At 34.6% G+C, this 20,582-nt stretch overlaps 1 protein-coding gene across 2 annotated transcripts in view; it reads right to left on the minus strand.

Moving 5' to 3' along the window:
- LOC133675837 (serine/threonine-protein kinase ATM) overlaps window positions 1-19,407 on the minus strand; it is a 52,222-nt gene extending 32,815 nt beyond the window's left edge. For both annotated transcript variants that reach the window (XM_062097351.1, XM_062097350.1), the window contains exons 1-25: window positions 19,188-19,407; window positions 18,762-18,873; window positions 18,504-18,647; window positions 18,203-18,364; window positions 17,901-18,096; window positions 17,598-17,754; window positions 17,366-17,505; window positions 17,188-17,275; window positions 16,642-16,745; window positions 13,876-13,974; window positions 11,609-11,665; window positions 11,270-11,354; window positions 8,515-8,589; window positions 7,836-7,877; window positions 7,602-7,672; window positions 7,253-7,301; window positions 6,666-6,737; window positions 5,085-5,240; window positions 4,887-4,976; window positions 4,613-4,800; window positions 3,282-3,891; window positions 3,120-3,191; window positions 2,835-2,993; window positions 1,671-1,796; window positions 1,255-1,382 (exon numbers count right to left, since the gene is read on the minus strand). In XM_062097351.1, coding sequence (XP_061953335.1) covers window positions 1,255-1,382; window positions 1,671-1,796; window positions 2,835-2,993; window positions 3,120-3,191; window positions 3,282-3,891; window positions 4,613-4,800; window positions 4,887-4,976; window positions 5,085-5,240; window positions 6,666-6,737; window positions 7,253-7,301; window positions 7,602-7,672; window positions 7,836-7,877; window positions 8,515-8,589; window positions 11,270-11,354; window positions 11,609-11,665; window positions 13,876-13,974; window positions 16,642-16,745; window positions 17,188-17,275; window positions 17,366-17,505; window positions 17,598-17,754; window positions 17,901-18,096; window positions 18,203-18,364; window positions 18,504-18,647; window positions 18,762-18,873; window positions 19,188-19,256 — 3,251 coding nt within the window. In that variant the 5' untranslated portion in view covers window positions 19,257-19,407. The remainder of the gene's footprint in view (window positions 1-1,254; window positions 1,383-1,670; window positions 1,797-2,834; window positions 2,994-3,119; window positions 3,192-3,281; window positions 3,892-4,612; window positions 4,801-4,886; window positions 4,977-5,084; window positions 5,241-6,665; window positions 6,738-7,252; window positions 7,302-7,601; window positions 7,673-7,835; window positions 7,878-8,514; window positions 8,590-11,269; window positions 11,355-11,608; window positions 11,666-13,875; window positions 13,975-16,641; window positions 16,746-17,187; window positions 17,276-17,365; window positions 17,506-17,597; window positions 17,755-17,900; window positions 18,097-18,202; window positions 18,365-18,503; window positions 18,648-18,761; window positions 18,874-19,187) is intronic.
- Window positions 19,408-20,582: the final 1,175 nt, after the last annotated feature.

Here is a 20,582-nt window from a genome sequence, read left to right on the forward strand (position 1 = left end):
CAGTAACTAAATGAAAGATTAGAAAACAATCAGCCATCACAAAGCATAAGAAGCTCACTAAAGTTTCACCATCCATGAACACAAAGCAGACATAAGGTGCAGATGTCCAGATTGGCTGATGATAGCTGCCACCATATCTTCCCACACCCCAATCATCTCACAACCAACTTCAGTGGTACCCATGAGACCACGACCCACTAACAGGAGGATTGCAGCATCAAAATCATTCACTAACTCAGCATCCCACTTGCATAAGCAGTACTAGTTTTTGAAAAATTTCTAAACAAGCAGATATGAAAGAAATATACCAATGGGCCTAGTGATCTAGTGGTAGGTACCTCTTGCTTAGTGCAAGAGGTGTTGGATTCAACTCCTAGTGGAGTTCAATCTCATCCGCTCACCTCCGCAGTAGCACCATAAAAATTAGTTACGAAAGGACTCAAAAATGAAGAAGCCGTTTGGATAGAAATTGCTTGCTGGAAACTCTAAAATTCTTCTCCACTCAAAAACTCACGACTACTGACATGGTACATCTCCAAAGGATCCCATTATTTCCCACTTGGATCGATTATGTTAATTAACTTGAAGTCAAAGCAAAATTGGATTATAAAAGGCATTGCAAATTATATAGCATAGTAGTTCCTATACTGCAAGCTTGGAATGAATATCAAAACCAATCAACAGACAAGAAATTGCAATGGGCAGAAAAAAAAGGCTAGTAAAGTAATCATTTTTTTAACATGAACATTTGCTGCATCAGAAAATGTTAGAAGTTCAGAGGCTAGAAAATGATGGAATCACAAATATTACAAATAGATTGCAGTGACTGCATATAATATACAGGGCAAAAACGTGAATATACGATCACTCTCCCAGGCCATAAAAATCCATCACAGAACAATCAAACAATTCCTCAATATCCCATTGGAAGATATAATTGGAAGTTCCCATTACATTGATGCATGATTTGACAGCTGTAGCAAAGATACTACTATATTAACATCACTTAACAACCGAGACATGGTCGAAAAAGTGAGAAATGTGCTATACTGCGATACTGCATCTGCTATGAGAAGAACGAAAAATTTGAGATGCTAATGCATATGCATAATATGCAATGGCAATAAGAAGTTTGCACATATCTTGAGAAATAAGTGTGACAACGAATATGAAAAAGAATGTTTTACAATTGGAAGGAAAAGAAACCTGAATAAATCATCAAGAGGATATAGTAAATATTAAAAGGAAACCTACCAAATATCCTGGGAGAGCTCATCGTGACCATCCCAAGTTTGGAATAAAACACCAATCCGCCGAGCCAGTGAAAACCTAACTCGATAGTCAGGATCTTGAAGCATTAAGAACAGCCTCTCTATCATTGTCTATAAAGATTGCAACAGGGCAATTATACAACAAAGAATAAAAAGGACATACAGTTTCAAGTTATAAAAATATAAGAAATAGCTAGCAAAACCCTAGGATTTTTAGGACAACAGCAATGAAGGTATGGCATGTGTCCATTGGGGAGATTGGAGGTTCTACAAATTCTGAGTTTTTATGCATCAGCACATTCATGCTTTCATAGTTTAATTACAGCCCACCAAACATCATGCCATGCATATACAATCTCTAAATGAAAGGTATCTCTGTCAGTGTCAGCCAGTAATCACCTGACCAATTTGAGGACTGAGTAAGACAAAATCACAAAAGCAATCAATAAGCCTAACACGCCCTGACCAGTCAAGAAGCCCAAATTCTGCTATTTTGTTAACCAGTTCTCCAAGATGTACAAGACTCTGCAATAAAACAATCACACCAACTTCAGTTTTAGCATAAGATTGACCCCAAACAACATGTGAGACAGCATGATTCTAGGGATAGAATTTCGGTAAGATAATCCTTACACACTTTTTATCAAGATGATCAAAAACCAAGTCATAACTGAGACTAGTATGTTTGGGGCAGAGACATCAACACAAATTATAGAGGCAACATATGGAGACAAACACACACACATATAGGTTGCAGGGTACAACGGTAAAAGAGCATGAGTTGTTATAAATGGAATGTGCCAGATGCAGACAAAAGGATGGAGACAATAAAGATAAAATAAAGTTAATAGCTAGGATTCAAACATAAGCAGATGAGAATGACTGTAGAAGACAGTGGTTGCACACCGGAAAAATCACATTTCTTCATTTCTCAAGTCCCAATAATACTATGGTTTAATAACTAAACAGATAAAACTCAATAGATTATACTGGTTTAGAGATAAGTTTCCTGTCTCTATCAAGAAAAGAAGTAGACAGGATGTAAACTTCTTGGGTAAAAGGTTGCGACAATTTGGTGAAACAATACATGCATCTTCCTCCACAAGTCCCTGTCTCTACAGAACTCAAAATTTCATTTATTCTTGTTTTCCTTAATATGACTTTCCCTCCATAACAAATACAGAACTCCTGCATAGCACCATCATTGTGTATGATGATACTGATGACAGAAGAATGCATAAAAGCATGCATGCATTTGGCAAAACATTAGATGCATCTTCCTCCACCAATCACACTCACAGAAAACCCAAATGAACATTTCTAGTAAAGAATTAAGACAAGCAGACTCAATGAAGAATTGTGACCCAAAGTTCAGTGCAGGAATTATTTTTACAGAGAAGGACAACCAAAAGAAGGGGAAAATGCAGATTTACTGTGAATTCCACTCTTAGAGATCAATAGTTTTCTGTTTTAACAAAAAGGAAACCAGCTATCATGATTTCTATCTTTCTAATGAAGTACAATCATCTTGCAATACAAAATAGCACTGAGTTTTGTGAATACCAGTTCAGATTCTCTTTTCCATGCAATTAGAGCAGCTTCCTTTCCAGAAGCATCTAAGGATAATAAGGTAGCTAGCAATTGACAGGCAGCGACTACTACACCAGAACAGTCCAGCTTAACACTTGCTTGCATCTCAAACATGCTATTCATTGTTTTCACCTACATTTTGAGAGGAAAAAGAGAGAGAGAGTATATAATTAGAAATGATCAAAAGAAATATAAAATGCTTCAAGCAATGAGTTGCCTGTTACTGCTAACTCTTAATGAATTTCAACCAGACATTACCAAGTCTGTAATTTTTGCAGAAGAGGACCAGTGAAAATGTTGACAGAGATGGTAAAGAATATTCTCACGCACCTGAAAGTGTGAATTACAAACAAAAAATAACAGAACTATTAGTGCAAGAACTACTGAAAACTAAAACAACAGCCCAACTTTGTAAAATACCTTATTGTCACTTTCATTTTCCATGAGCTCAAACAGGACATCCCATGTAACAAAATCTAAAACTGGATGAAAACTTGAAAGAAGTGATATCATACCCAACTTCCACTTCGCTGCAGAAAAGGATAGACCAGTGCCAATAATCCCACCAACAGGTAAAATATCCACATCTTGCGTATCCTCAGTCACATCTAACTCCATGTCCATAATCCTAGTGTTGCTACCCGATGGACCATGTATTTGTAACTTAGAATCAGTTGAAGGTAAATCAGGCAGCGATGGATCTGAATGAGGGCTTCTTACACATTCAGAAAATTGATTGTATAGTTCAGCCAGTTCCTTCAAAAGCCTCTCCATGGATTGTGTTATTGCATCATAGAGAACAACATCCAAAGCAGTTTCATCTCTACTTTTGACAAAGATAGGAGAGAATACAAAGCTTCTAAATGAAGCTACAAGAGTGGTTTTTAAATTATAGTCAGAGCTAGAGCCTGAGCAACCAAGAGCTTGAAGGTCATTGCTGTTTCCTTGAATTGCATTAACAGCATGATCCAACAATTCCAACAAGTATTGACTCATTTTTGAAAGAAATGGTGAAGCCTCTTCTCCTTTCCTGAACGAGCATAAACTATATAGGTTATATATTAAGGAACAAAAAAAAATCAGGGGTGAAAGCAAATGTCAGTGACAATTAAGGGCAGTGCTTCAAAATCAAAATAAGGAATCTTCAACTGTACAGTTCAAATGCATAATCTGAAAGATACAAGCAACACGCAATGCCCTCTACCCAATTCGAATGCATGTTGGGTATAGAAAACTGTCACATTAAAAGAAAAATCATTGTACAGATTCATAAGAAAACAAGAAAAAGAAAAGAACGAACAAAGACAACAAAAAAAAAAGCAAAGAAAAAGAACAGCATAACAGGCATGTAATTGACATGACATATTGAAAACTAAATAAGTATATTTTTTCAAAATAAATAATGAAGATTGAGAATGTATCATAGATGCAGAACAAAATTGATAAAGATAGCCAAGAGGTATAGCCAGAGATTGCAACTGGAGAAAATTCAGAGTACAATACAAACTAGTCCAGCAGAAAAGTACAATACCCTCCTAGCAATTAAAGTCAACCATTTTACTGAAGTAAAAATTGCTTAGATTATTCAATTCACCTTTTAATCTTCAGAAATAAAGTATACTCAATGTTGAACTAGCTCAATCCAGCACCAGATAGTGAAACTTAATATCAAAACAATTCTCATGAACAAAGAAAAGAAGTAACAAACAGGTTTTCCACACATCAAGTCAAGTTAAACAGAAAACACGGACCTTGTTAATACTGAGCCATATATAAAATTTGATAATAAAGAGCATATAAAGAAGACATCTGATAGAGGCCTCTTTTCCATCTCCTTATCTCCTACAGCTCCAAGAATATAGCCCTCCATCTCATGCAACAGCAGATCTCTAAATTGTCGAGGAAGACAGCCACTTTGATGGCCTTGGAATGAAGAAGCCTGCATGTGATCAAAATGGAAGATTAAAAAAAGAAAAAGAAGAAGAAGAAAAAGGCAAGGAAAAGAACTGGAAAACATTCCATCACCTCAACTCTTGAAACCAAATGAATTTTAGAAAGAACTTCAACAGAACATTCAAAAAGCTCACAAAGCCTTTCCTGTTCATGTTCATCTGTCTGCAAAAACACATCAGATATTGAACTCTCAATGTCAAAGGAACCAACTTGTGTAAATGATGTACCAAAGTTAAATAGCATTCAGGGAAGATGAACAGCAACAGAAACCTTAACCCGATCATCTGTAGCCTCAAAGCTATCTACAAGAATGTTTGATGAGGAAAACCCTCTGTAAGAATGTGTGAAAGGAGCACAACCAGCACAAAGAGCATAGACAGCTGCTGGTAACAACAGCACAACATGCTCATTCAATATGGAGGACTCCTACAAAAGAACTCAACTTTACTAAGAAATCATATCAAAAAATCAAGAAAACACGAAAAGTAAATATTCCATCATGAACAATAAAAGAGACTCAAGTTGCAAAAAAATTATAATTGGTTTAAATCATTAGAGTGATAATCCTGTGAATATTCCTTCTTTTATTGCAGCCTGAACAACATCAACTACCATTGAGGTATAAGAGAAATGACTCTAAATGGTCCATTAACTTCCTAAAAAACTGGTTATTGTAAGTATCCAAGTTCTAAAGTTTAAGCAACTCCTCTTCTTTTCATTTTAATTTAAGAAAATAAAAAATTCAGAGAGAGATATCCAGCTTGTGCCTCAATAGAGATATTGCAAATTGTTATACAATCCATTATTGAGGCCTCTCTCAAAAACTTGAGCTCTTGGGTTGAGTGGTCCTTTGACATGATGTTAGGAGTTTTGAATTCTACCACCCTCATTCCCTCTTCTATTTAAAACTTAATAAATTTCAACACAAAGTAGTGGGCCATTGTAAGTTCCAAACCAAACGGCTTTCAATTGAGGTTATTGTAGAGATTATAATGTAAACCAATCTTGGAGCCTCAAGTAATAGTTATCCTTTGACAAACAACCATTGAAAATTATTTTACACCCTCACTCAGGTCGAGGTCCAAGCCCAAGAGAACAGTTGAAACAGAATAAACCAAATCAAATCCCAAGAAAGTGGAGTGAGCCTGGAATGTGGTTAAACAACTAAATCTGACAAAGTCGCAATGGAATTTTGTACCATACAAGCATGCAAGCCCAAAGCTTAAATTATTAGGTCGGTTACAGACCCATAATTTCACCTTATTAAGCATAAACTTAACACAAGTTAATTATGATTCAACTTCAATGATTACAATGTGTTTCAGTGGTGACAACATTCTAACAAGGCACCTCAAGAAACTTGGAAGCTTCCACACCATGTTCTACAAGTACGATAGAGACTTTTAACAGATATTGGTTGTGCTTGTGAAGAAATCCAACAAAATGAATCACCAAAACTAGACCAAACAAAGACGTCATCTAAATGCATAATAACCTTCAGAAAAAGTAATACGTGGATATATGAACAAAGGAACAGCTTATGAGACAGATTCTAAGCTTAAAGCATGCTTCCTCACTTTGAGGAAACAGATTTCAGTGGTATGACATTTCCTCCACTGGATAAAAATTTCCTAATTTATTATCACCTCGAGGAAAAGTGACGAAGATATCTGGTGGTCACTAACACTACAATATTAACACATCATGACATTAAAAGCCCACCTTCACAAGTAAGATTATGTGATTAAATGTAAACAAATATAAACTCGAAAAATAAAAAACACAAGAGCAAGAATATTGGAATAAAAGACAATGTTGCTGTCACAAATGAGAGTTATACAAGAAATGGACCTTCCAATTAAAATAGCCTAAAATTGCTCTTAACAGATTCTTCCGGAGATGTAAAGAGTCACGAAGGTCACCCTGCAGACATAGTGGTTCAACATGTTAGACATAGTATCATCGTTGGGCAATAAATCCTCATTCAAAGTTCCATGCATTAAAATCTAGAACCACAAAAAAAGAGATTGAATTAAGGTAGATGCCCCTGTAAATCTGGTCCTATATGCTTGGCAAAGAATATGCACCCAATCAACTAGGGTATTTTATTGCAAAATCGCTGTTTTAACTCCAGCAACAAAGGGTAGGTAGCAAACAAGGGGGGGTAGAGCTTAATATTTGTTCAATGACATATTTAGCAAGGCAATGTTATGTGCATCGATAACATCTAAATCAAAATAACAAATGGGGTAAGTGATACTGATATAAGCATTCTTAAACATATCAAAGAATAAGAGAACATGACAGCAAAAGAGCAGAAAAATACCAGGTAAGATACTATGCCAACAACCACATAAACACAGAAATGAGATGATGATGATGATGATGAAGTGAAATTCCAAAAAAAAAATCAAAAGATCCCAGCCTAAGCAACTTACTTGAGAACCCTTATGAGAAAAATAGCACACAATGAAGTACAAAACAGACCTGGATTGGCAAGATAACAAAACAATCAGATAAGATATCTTAACAAAAATAACGTCAGTAAATGGTCATGTAATATTCTGATAAAACGCCAGCCCTTAATAAAGATGATAATTTTTTGCTTTCATGAGGAGCAATCATTCTGTACACCTAGTGCAGTGTTGCCTCTAAAATATTCATAAAGATCCTATCTGTGAGGTACTATCTTGAACAGGTTTTGGCTAGCTTAGTTGACCTTTTGAAGAAAAAAACATAATAACCATCTTTCTGTCCATATATAGTTAAACATAAAGATACACTTGCATTGATGGCGTCCGCTTAAATAACTTAAGATCCCATACATCTGGAGGCACAGCACAAGTGCTCATTAGATCCTGAAGGAAGAAATTAGGACATGAAAAAATTAGAAAAAGAAATGTAGGAGAAAAAATTGCAATCCACTAGAATCATGATACTCAAGAATCTCCTAGCTAGTAAATAAGGTCATTGATAAACAGAAAGAGTAAAAAACATAGTCTAAAATGATAGATTACTCACACTTGATATGATGCTTCCAAGTAACAATAAAGCAGCATCAGCCTGCATCAGTTCATACAAATGACCATGAAAAACAGTATTTTAAGGAGGGGGGGACAGTTTCCCAATTAATAGGCAACAATATTATTTAAAACAATAGTCATGTTTCCTCTAAGTTGTTCAGTGCTACTATTATGAACACCACCTTCCCAAACCCCCCACATCCCCCATCCCCCCACCCCCCCCCCTCCTTTCCTCTCCACGACGCTTCTGCAGTCATCACCATACTTCAAGCACTGCAGCAATCCATACAGCAGTAGATAAAAGTGCTGCTGTGCCACTGGAATGGCAATAGTATTCCCACAACTGTTTCTTTTACTGCACAAATATCCATATTGTAATAAAAGTGTCTGCTTATTTATAGCTCTTGAAACTAATGATCTTGACAACATTTTTCCTCATCCAGTTTTCTCCATAATACATAATTTAAGAAGAAAATGGCATTTCGTTAGGAAACCAACCATCAAAATCCATAACAGTTTCAGATCCTATGTTCTGACAAAATGGATTGTGAAAATTTCTTTTCTAGTCCACTTTGGAACCAAGCCACAGCTATCCAGCATGTGAGAACTCACAGCAAAACCAATATTACTGAGCAGCTTATAATAAAAAAATAAAAAAGATATGCACTGAAACTTACAACAGAATTTAGATTGCTGAATGTCAGCAACCCACGAATGAGACCACTCCATATCAATTCCCAGCCACAGTCCAACTGCATTATTGGCCAATGAACAACTCAATGGTGGCTTCAATAAAAGAAGTGACACTCACAAGTAAAAACATGTAAACAGCATTGCAGAAAGACATAATTGTTCAGTGATGGCATTTCATGGTTAGATGAACAAAGAAAAGCTGCATTTCAAATCTAAGACATTGTAGAATAGCACCACTAACATGAAAGAAAAAGACAGGACCAAATAATTCTCAAAACTCAATAAGAGACAACTGAGTTTTAACTTGTTTTGAATAATTGTGCAGTACTCAAATCAGCAAGATTTGCAAAGATCGAAACAAAATCTTAGCATCTCTTAAAATGGCATATCAATGGCTTTGTTCTGTTGGATGGAGAAATCAAAATTTCCACTAGAAAACTAACTTATAGCAGTTTTCACCTCATCCAATTGCAGCCTGAAAACCAAAATCTTACACCAACACCACAGATGCCAAGCACACATTCCCTGGTCTAAGAAAGTTTCTTTAGAAGTGAAAGAGTGTTTGTGAATGAGAGCATAGCGAATGGGAGATGCTTCAAAAAGAAAAAATGAACCAAAAGAATTGAGAGACAAGGCATTCAATCCCATTGAATATCAACCAAGATAACATGTCTAAACACCACTTAAGCAGCATCTCATATGGAGCCAAGAATTATCCTTTGCCCACAAAAGTTGCCCAGGTGTAGAGCAGTCCAAAAGAATCTGTTACACCAGCAAATAAAGCACAGCTACAAAATGTCTATGATCCTACACAGGCCACCATCCAAACCCCAATGTTCATCTTAATGATGTTTATAACAGATTTAAAGCACTTTTAGGTAAGATTTTCAAGAAATGGTAAGTTCCGTATTTCATATTCCATGCAGAATTTAAACATGAACAATAGAAGTATAGCTTAAATTAAGATCTGGTGCAAACAGGATTAATTGAATAGCCAATGATGTGCCATGACGACAGTGTGGTCCCAATTAATGGATTTGGTGCATCCAGATTCAGCTGGTCCCATGGGTAATGAAATAAAGCCATTTACAGACTTTAAAGGTGACGTAGAACAATTATCCCAAGAGTTCATGGGTCGGATTGAAAAGGCCAAGCCTGGAAAGAAATTCGCAAAAAAACCCAGAAGCATCTCACATGAAGCTTGAAGCTACTATTTTCTTGTTTTAATTATTTTACTAGTTAAAATTTTAATTATTTGTTTCTATTTAGCTTAGGACATTTAATTTAATTACTATTTTACGATTTAGGAATCCTAATGCTAGATGGATTCTATTAACTAAGTTTGTTTTAATTAAGAGTCCTTTCCTATAAAGGATTTTAGTTTTAATTAGGAATCTTTTACTATAAAAGATTTTAGAACTAATATAAATATAGGGATGTTTAGTTTATTTATAAAGATAAAGACTATTATTTAGATTCAATAAAACATTTCAGAGAATTTTCTCCAGATTTCTCTAGAGTTACATCTATAATCTTAGGGCTTGAAAATCCTAGTTTTATCTTCGTTATACGCTACATCAGATGGTATCAGTGCGGGTCAATATTTGGATCAATAGCGAACCGTGAAGAGAATCGTGGGGCAGTTGGTGGCAACCATCTTTGTGACAGTGACCAAGGGATGCAAGCTATTTAGGATCAACTAGATCATCATTCAATAGCGATAGCAACTTTAAAGGAACGCGTTCAAAGTGGGTTTGGTGACATCAACGCCAAATTTGATGACCTTACAACCAGTCTTTAAGGCACTAGGGTTGCGTAAACATGAACCGGGGAAGAAGAAAAGCACATGTCGGGGATGAAGCCCTTGGCCAACTTGTCATCAATCAGTTCATGTAAATCCTCGTGATCAGTATAACTACAAAGTCTTCATCTGATGAAGAAGATCTACTATGGCTGATGGGAGGCACAAACAGGAATCTCAAAGAGGAGAGGAACGTGCTTGGAGACTTAACTCGGGGCCAACCTTACCTTAGACCTATTTCTGAAATCCCATAGACAACCATTTGTCTATGTGAAAGGTGTTGGTGAAGATGAACTTGGTGGAGGTCGTGGGACCTTGTTAGATCAACACGAACAACCACAATTCAAGAGATAGAAATCGATCAACGCGATTGAATGTCAATATGAGCAAGAACCTTTCAATGCCGAGGATGTTATACGTGAACCTGATGGAGATGATGAAAAAGATCTATATGATGATAAAGATCTTGCAAGCAAGAAGAAGGAGGACATGGTGATTTCTGACAAGTCTTCTAGAGATATTATGGAAGATTATTTTGGAGTTCCTTTAAATACAACGGTTTAAGTATTAGAGGACATAGATGATGATGATGAACTCAAGTTTGAAGTAGAAAAATATGGGAAGGAACTACAAGTGGACTTCATAGGAACAAAAAGTATAACATCAAATATGGATTTTTTCTTATCATACACGTACCATAAATTAAATTTTAAAGTTCACAAGTCATAGACATGTTACTTCGTGAATAAGTTGATTATATTCTAAGTATTTGTTCCTTTGGAGTGAAAGAGTTTAATTTCTAACAGATAACTTGAGGACAAGTTTTTCTGACAGATAAATAGTGGAAAGTGAAACAAGACAGTATCATAATACAAATATTGCACAAAGATATGCATAATCTAAAAAAGAAGAGACAAAAAAGGTGGGGAAACAAATACCTCTTTGGAGGGGAGAGAGGGCCTTGATAAAATCTCTGATTGGGCATCTGAAAGCAACATAAAACTAGAGAGTTCCTGCAAACTCCTATGAATGCAAATAGATACACGCATGAGCACAAAGAGAAAGGAAGGGAAAAAAAAAAGGAAAGATAATGTAAAACATCTAAACAATTTTCACGTAAATGAATAAAACAATACTAACATGGAAATATGCAATGGGATAAAATCATAAAAAAGATCCTCCATTACAAGGGTAGAGTTGTCTTATCATTTTGAAAACCACATTGCATCATGCAGTTAAGGAAAGGTGATACATGAATAGTGAGAAGGGAAATGTACCGCAAAGTCCACAGCAAACCATCATAAGCAAGCCCCATATTAGCATCGCTCAATATTCTGCAACATATTCCAAATTAGCAATTCAGCACTTGCAAAGAACTTAAGCTCCCAAAACTTTACACCAACAGTTACGGCAAGTCATGAACAAAAACTGACACTACAATTGCACATACGGATATCTACTACTAGTTAAACTAGCACATGATATGTACCCCTTCATTACAAAAATAATTATTTTAATACTTCTCATTAAAACTATAAAATCAATATATTGCAATAAAGATTTCCATTTAATTTTCTTTATGGTCGTTTATTTTTGTTTCAATTGGAATATAAATTTTATATCATCATATAGATACTGTTTGTGCAATTTCAGAATTTTATAAATAAAAAAATCCGTAAATTGGGTTAGTGATGAATAAGGAAGCTAAAAAGTAGAAAGAATATTTTGTATCATATTATAGACAGATTTTAACTCCACCTTGCAAAGTATAGCCAGTCCAGAGCCTGAAAAGGGGGGGGTTGACACCCATTGTAAGAATTTGTCACATATTAGGTATCAATCCTTTTTCGAGAGGATCTGTAAAGCTGAAACCAACTAGTTTGGGATTTAATGCTTTGTTGTTGTTGTGTAGTATAGATAGATTTTGTATATTTTAAACCATCAAGTAAATGATATTTACATTATTATCAATATTTTTTCAGAGATGGGAAAGTAAAAGGTGGCATAATTATAGAACGTGATTCATTGTGTGCTTCTTTTAATTAGTAAATGCTACATTAGACATTAGAACAAAATACTAGGATTATTTTAACCTAGTCAATCGTTTCAACAGCTTGCACTTTTACATTTAGTATAGATTAGTTACCATTCAAGGGTCGGGGAACAACAAAATTATTGAAAATATTTAATCAGACAATTATGCCCAAACATGTATGAACCTCAATTAGTTGATAAATACATACAACTATGCAACCGTTTATACCATAGGTAAATTGATCAATGTACTGGGGCATTCTCAATCTAAGATCAAGATCACAACAAGGAGTTTATATAGTGATTTATACATAAAAAAAAAAAAACATATATTGCAAAATCCAAATAAAATACCCATAGATGGATGTACATTCATTCACATACTGATCTTTTTTAATAATGCATAGACCTTGATTACTAACCAGTTAGATAAGTAAAATTTGCCTAGGCTGCTAATCATAGTCAAGCATCTGATATGCATATGGTCCTCAGTTTTGTCACAAAAAATTTTCCACTGGCTGCTTTGTGCCTTGAAACCCTCCTCTCTTATATGGTTCTCTCTCCACAACTACTAAAATGGATTAACATCTTCATTTTCTTTTCTTTTCTTTTCTTTTGTTGGGAGGGGAGGCCTCATCAGGTAACCATTCACAGTTTTTAGCCTTCACACTCAATCACAAATGGCCTGGTTTACTGTCAGTAACTGCTGTTGAAGCATTGGCCACATAGCCAAAAACTCTGCCAAGAAGCTCAGCCAGCAAAAATTCTCTTTGCTGCAAACCATCATCACAGCAAAAGACACCAAACGGACAAACTTAGCTGTCTATTGCAGCAGCTTTTTAGATACAAAACGTATTTTTGCAGCTAAATTTACTGTGAATGAAACCAAGATTGAAAGCCCAAGGAGCTGCAACCAGGACTTCACTGTTGATCATCAAACAAGTTTGTTGCTAACTTTTATGGTACTAAAGAGAACAAGTTTTCGGCCAAATATCATTCTTTTAGAATGCCACACAAATTATCATGTGTTGATATAACAAAAGTTTGAATGGCCTTCTTATCTGTTGTAAATCTTGCTAGGAATTTTAAGGAACTTCCATTCTTAGTAACTGCTTTTCACCTCTAGTGCATTAATGTTTCTACTAGAACTTGGTTCATCATAGCTCCCACCATAATGATCCCATCCCTTGCTCGTTATTGGACCAACCATCACCTCGGAAAACGAATGGGTAAGCTTGGCTCAATGATTTTATTTGGTTTTGAGCACTGGTTTATTGATTAGTGAACAAAGACAGGGTGGCTTTACTGGTTAGGAAGGTATCCAACATATCAGGTGTTCTATGTAAGAAAAATGGTGATACCGAAGAATTCCTAAATTCCAATGTATACAGCTTTTTCAAGGAATGCATGAATGGTGTGCTACTAAAGTGAAATATAGAAGACTCATGAGACCAAGTTACCACAAAAAAATTTAAAGACAAACAGAATTACGCCAGAACATGACAATTACCTCTCAAAGCTTGTGGAAATGCCTTCAAACCAGTAAACAAAAAGATCCTTGCTCATGCGATTGTAGTAGTTACGAATGAGACAACAAAATGCAGCATTCCTGAAGCATGGGAAGTTAGTCTATTATAGTAATTATGCAGGAACGACAAAGATATAGAAAGGAGTTGAATGAGAGAGGACTTGAGAAAGAAAAAAAGATTAGAGTGAAGGTTGGATGATAAAAGCACAAGATATATCTCAATCAACTTCATCAATTCTGAGAAATCAACTTGATATCACTTTTGGATGCATGACTATATTTAAATGATCCAATATGACATCATTTCCTCCAGAACACATCAACAAACGAATAAACTGACACCTTATTAAAGAGAAAAGTATCAATAAAAGCAAAATCATTGCGCATGATGTACCACAAAAACCTTCAAGGGTAATATAGGAATTGAAAATTGGTAGCAGAAACCTGGAGATCATAATAGCATATTATAATTTTATTATTTTATTTATGTGTGGTATTAAAATATAGGCATGAACAAAAGTTTTATGAATATTTTCATCTAAAGGAGTAAAAAATAATAAAAAAGGATAAAAAAAGGATAAAATCAAGGATCTAATTTAATATAACTTGATAAATTTGATGTGCTTTTAGTATTGTTTAGATTTTAATTATTGGCTTTTTTGGATCTATTTTTAAGCATTTTTTGAGTTTGAATAATCAAAATAAAGCATCAATAAGGTACTATATGGGTTAGGAGTTATTTAAGAAGATTATTTTATATTATTTAAGGTTTTATGTGATTTCTAAATAGGCATATAATGAAAAAAGGCAATTAACCTATTTTTAAAAAATATAAATAGTTGAATTTGTTGGCATATATTTTGTATTGTGATACAAAAAATTAAATATTTTTCTTTTATATAGAGTAGAAGTCTTTTTTTAATTTTGACAGGTAAAATTTTGTTAAGGCAAGACAATGTATTTGATATTTATCAATAAAATCCTCGTAATATATGTGATGATTATTAAAATCTAAATATATTTTTATCGAATCAAAAATTTCAACCTAGAGTTTATGCTTTTATATATGTGTCATTATTATTTTTAAATTTTCAATTAGGTTTTGGACCTTATTTATTGAAATCTGAACCATGGACGTAATTTGTAAAGTGGATTTTTTCAAAGAAGCTGGCATCCTAAATTCCAAACTAATATAATTAATTCTTTGGCTATATGATGACATATGAACAAAGTATAACATCTAATTCAACTATTGAAGTATGCGAATGGCTACAAAATATATGAAGAACACAAAGAGGTGGTCAATAAGTATTGCTAATATCACTGCAATTTGTCCATGTTATTTTGATAAATACATTATGTTGATGTAGAAGCCTTCTTTTCAAATAAAATCTATGACAAGTTGACTTGCAAAGATAATAAAGACTTCAAGATTGTGATTTCATAAAAATGGGAACGTAATAAACTCGATGCAACATCTGTGCTACTCAGAAAATAAGTTTGACAGCCATTTACCAATGTTAGGCATCACATGGAAGATATTTTTCTGTTTGGCAGATATTTGGAGCTCAGAACTGTCCCAACCACACCCTTTTTGGGTCTTACCCATCATTTGTCCCTCTACACTTCAAATTGTTTGATTGGGTCCTCTACTGTTTTTTTTTTTTTTAAATTAGTCCAGTAATGTGATCCGTCTGTCCAAGTTGACCGTTAGTCAACAAAAGTGAGCCAACATGTGTCAATTTATAAATGAAGGTATAAAAAATAATGTTAATTTAAATAAAAGAAAAAAATTAAAATTTTCTTAATTTGTGAGATAAATAAATTTAAAAATTAATAAATAAATAAACAGTTATTCCACAAACTGATAAAATTAAAAAATTTATTGACAGTTTTTTTTTATGAAATTAGTCATTGATTAATTAAAAATCCACGAAACTAAAAAAATAAGTGACCACATCCAAAATCACAGTTAGCGCGCTTTAAAATCAAAGCAGCAAAAATAAAGCCTAGCTGAAGTTGCTCAAATGCTCAATCTTTAAGACTATAAAGTTTCTACCTCAAATGAAATTAGATCTGACCAAACCATCTAGTCACACCACTAGCCTCCCTCTACCTCCACCTAGCACCTTTCTCTCCACCACTGCCTTAATCCCCAACTACCCTCCTCCACCTGCCACCAAAAACCCATTACAAAGATCTTTTTTTTTTATGAATCCATTACAAAGAACTAATCTTTGTCATGAAACTCCACTCTCTTTAAACCAACCAGACCAACACCAACACTTATACCCACAAAACAATGAGACCCGGAACCAAAATCAAAAGACAAAACACAAATCTTCGATCCCCCTTCAAAATCACCTGAATATCAAAGAAACCATAGTTCACTTGCTTGTAAAAGATCTTTGGAACTTTCTTATTTAAATTTAAAATTATTTTCACTGCTAATGTACTTTTAATTGGAAAAGGACATGAGTCAATCATATATTGACTCGATTTTATAGACTAGTGGTCAACTCAAATAGAGGTACCACATTATAGAAATTGTATAATGTACAGGGATATCAAACCCAAAACAGTAGAGTGACCCAATCAAAACAGTGTGAAGAGTACAAGGACAAATGATGCAATATTGTACGATATAAAAGTTACTATTTACATGAACCGATAAATTACAAGTTCCATGCATGTTAAATCACTAAAAGAAAGAAGTATTTCAAACAGTGTTTGCAGGTTGAGACTAACCATAGCCATTTTCCTTTCATAAGTGCCTCCTTTAAAAGGACTGCTGCAGGCTCCCTCTTGACCCGCTTTTCGGTTGATGGTGCTTTAGCTGTACTAGCACATGCCTAAGAAAGTTTTTATTCCATCAGTGACCTTGGCTTATATCCAGCTCATAACAGTGAATAAATATATGAGACAGTGATCCAAATTCCAAACCTCTGCTTCTCCAACACTCATGCACAAAGCACACAAATAGATATCATTGACAGAAATTTTAAACTGCTAGACTAAACAAACAATCAAAATCAAATCATAATTTCTGCCACATAACCACAGGATTTCCCAGGATTAGAAACTGTCCATAGGATTTTCCAAGATTAGAAACTGTCAACCATCCAATTTACATATATCAGTTTGAGTAACGTGCAGCGTGCATTGTTTTGTGATAACTTGAAACAATTACCAGATTTTCATAACAAATGAAAAATCCTACAGCAGAGAGTGCAGCATGCAAATCATTTCAAGCAATAAAACACCAAGTGCTTGCATCTTGAGTAAAATAACTACCTTATAAAATACTAGGGCTGCAAGTTCTATCAAACCACGTTGTGAACCACTCAAAGCTCCAAACTTGCAATCCTTGGTTGCATCCGACCTGGAAACATCATCCAAGGCAACCCATTTTAACCAAACCAGTTAACTCCATAAAGAAAAAACCATTGACAATTCATTCTTAGGCACTTACCTAGGTGCACTTCCACAGGATGAACTGCTTTGATCTAGTTCCTTACATACCAGATCCAAAAGTTGTTCTACCAGAGAATTTCCATCAGTAGCACCTCTTGAAAGATTTAGCTGCAGCCTTGCATAGAATATAAGAGCATCCTGTGGAAGAAAGCACAAAGATATGCATGTGGCAGATTATGAGGATCCAGAATAGATAGCATAACTTGCAAGAGCATAGTTGATGTATAAACCTTAAGGCTGCGGTCATGGGTAGTAAGCCAACAACGGAATACAAATTGCTGCACAGCATTATGAATCTCCAAAGACTGGGAGCCCAAATTTGGACCATCCTTTAACAAGTATGTGTTTATACACTCAATAAGCTTGCGTGAAATCTTTCCCTCCTCCCTGAGCATATTATAATGAAATGAGAAAACTTGAAATACATTATGGCCAGCAACTACTTTAACAAATGAATGGTATGAATTTGCAGATCCAAAGGAAAATAAAATAAAATAAAACAAGATCCAAGCATGGATCAACTGTTTATATACCTTACAAAGGAGAAAATCTGAACAAGCCCCTTAACTATGTCCTCCCGAACATCAACAGGGAAATCTCCAGGAGGATTTTCGAAAAGCGAATGGAGTGTGAGTATGCAGCGAAAGACCTCCTCTTTTAGATTACCTTGACTGCTATCATTCCCATCTAAGCTTGTAACCACCTTCTCTATATATAGAAGCACCAGGCCTTTTTCAAAATCAAGCAAGCTAAGTTAGAAAATACCAAGCAGCTTAACATCTTGTAGCAATTAGGAAGAGATATGTGTAGGGTCTAAACAATGCAAAGAACTCACTGCAATAAATCCGGTTCCTCAAGTGAAAACGATAATCTACAACTGCCAATAGATGCCGGAGTATAATCCCATATTCCATCTGAAAGCTTGGAACATTGCTCAGGACATCCGATACGTGATTAAAGAGTATTTTAACCATGGGTAACAAAGGCAAAGCCTTGCCTGGCAGAAGAAAATTGTGGTGCAAACAAAATCAACTAATGTTTCCTTCACCATCTTGCCTTTCTCTAAGCAAAATTTTTGTTCTTCTATAATTAATCACAAAAATCCCATAAAGACAATGTGGGTTTAAATTCTTAACCTGAAAACTTAGCATCATCTGCTCGTTGAATGACAATTCGCATAGTCTTTGCAAAACTTGCCTTAGGCAATCTCCGTTTGCTGGAAGATATCTCAGATGACACACATTGGACAAGCAATGTGACTAAAAATGGCCAGGTTTCCGCTGAAAAAAAAAAGAATCCAACATTTCAATATCTTCTATACAAACAATAAGTTCATACAACACACTGTAAACACAATCCCATCCAATCTTGCACAGATAATTCTTCAATCTTACAGTGAGGTATTTCGTTCGGTTTAAGCTTTGCCGTATTCTGTCCAAGGTACTTGCAAAACCTTATCGATCTTTCACCACCCTCTAACCACGTATTCAACAACTTTATTCCCTCCTACGCATTCAAAAAGTAATTTATCACCATTTGACACTGAATTAAAAATGATAAATAATAAAATCATTCACTTCAAAAAAAAATTAACCGCAGACAGAAATTACAAACAATATAATAAGCGAGTTACAAACTAATTCATTGTTTTTATCAATAAGGAGAAAAATGAATATATAAATTTCATCGCGCCTAATTTAAAGTTCAGCTTAGGGAGAGAAAAAACGGCATTGAAGAAAATCAAAGTCACAGTTTCATTTCTATTTTAGTTTTATTTCATTTTCTGGGAAATCAAACAGAGTGGAGAGGGAGACAGTTACTTCTCGAGCTTTGGCTTTATCGGAGGAGAGCTTAGAGACGACTTCTTGAACGTCTCTCGAAGTAACCATCGTCGATGATTTTGGAGGGTTCCAGAGTGAGAGAGATGGCGGGAGAATGGAGCGGGGGTTTTTCTTTTTCGATAGAGAAAACCTGGGTTTGGAAGTTTACTGTTTTTACTCGCTCTTATTTTTATGGTCGCTGTGAGTTCACTTAGAGAGAGAAGACGCCAAGGCGTATTTTATATTTTATGGAGGTGGACGGACACACTGGAGGAGTGAGGGGCATCTTCGTCATTTTATAGTTACTTCTCTGATGTTGCCATTAATTACTTTTTTCTAGATTGATTTGCTGATGGGTTTGTGATTGTGAATGGGTTTCATTTGGGCTCAGCCCAGGCTACCATTATACTTACAAACACATTAACGATTGAATGGGTTTGATGGCAATAGGCCGGATATAAAGCGGATATCTATCTTACTCGGCCCATTAGCGGCATTTGTTTCCTAAGAAACTATTTTCTAAACTACTTTCCAAATTTTTTTATATTTATTTAATTGGTTTAAAATAAATTATTTCTGGTCAAAAAATAACTTAATTCTTTTTAAGGAAAAGCGTTTTCCTTCTCTCAACTCCAAAAATTACTTTCCGGATCTTTAATGAAAAAAATAAAGTGAAATGTCTAAACTATTCTTAAAATCAAAATTTATTAAATTGTGGTTTGGGGTTTTTTTTGCACTTTTTTTTTTCATAACAATCAAGTTGACTAAGGATAAATTTAGTATTTTAAAAATTATAAAATATAATTTTAAAATAAAAGGCAATTAACACATGCATTAGATGCGCCACCATGCAAAACATGACGTCATATTTAGGTGGTGTGTGAGACTCATTTGATGTTTAAAGGCGACATTTCTTAATGTGGTTAGAATCGTCTTGGTAGCTTTTCCATCCCTGAACAAAAAGCGTGGCGTACTAATTTTTTGATTAGTGTCAGAAATATTTTCTCTCTCTTTCTTTTCTCTTTCCTCTTCGATTCCCGCACATGTCCCTCCAAATTTATAAAACATCCATTTAATTTGTTTTTCCTTTAAATTTGATCCATATTCTTTTGATTACTATTTATTTTAATTGAAATAATTTATAAAATAAGAATTTTTTTCAATTTGATCTTCCTTTAACCCTTTTCACCTGTCAAATTTGATCACCATCCATTTTATTGTCTTTTTATTTTATTTGAAATAATTTATAAATTTAGATTATTATTTTTTTAATTTCAGCCTCTTCTAACTTTTTTATTTATCAAATTTGGTCCTTATTTTTTTGATAAACTTAAAAAAATATTAATAAATCATTTTTCATGGTATAGCTAACATACTAGAAAGTATTTCCAACTT

The sequence above is a fragment of the Populus nigra genome, chromosome 16, assembly GCF_951802175.1.
Source record: "Populus nigra chromosome 16, ddPopNigr1.1, whole genome shotgun sequence".
Lineage (NCBI taxonomy): Eukaryota > Viridiplantae > Streptophyta > Magnoliopsida > Malpighiales > Salicaceae > Populus > Populus nigra.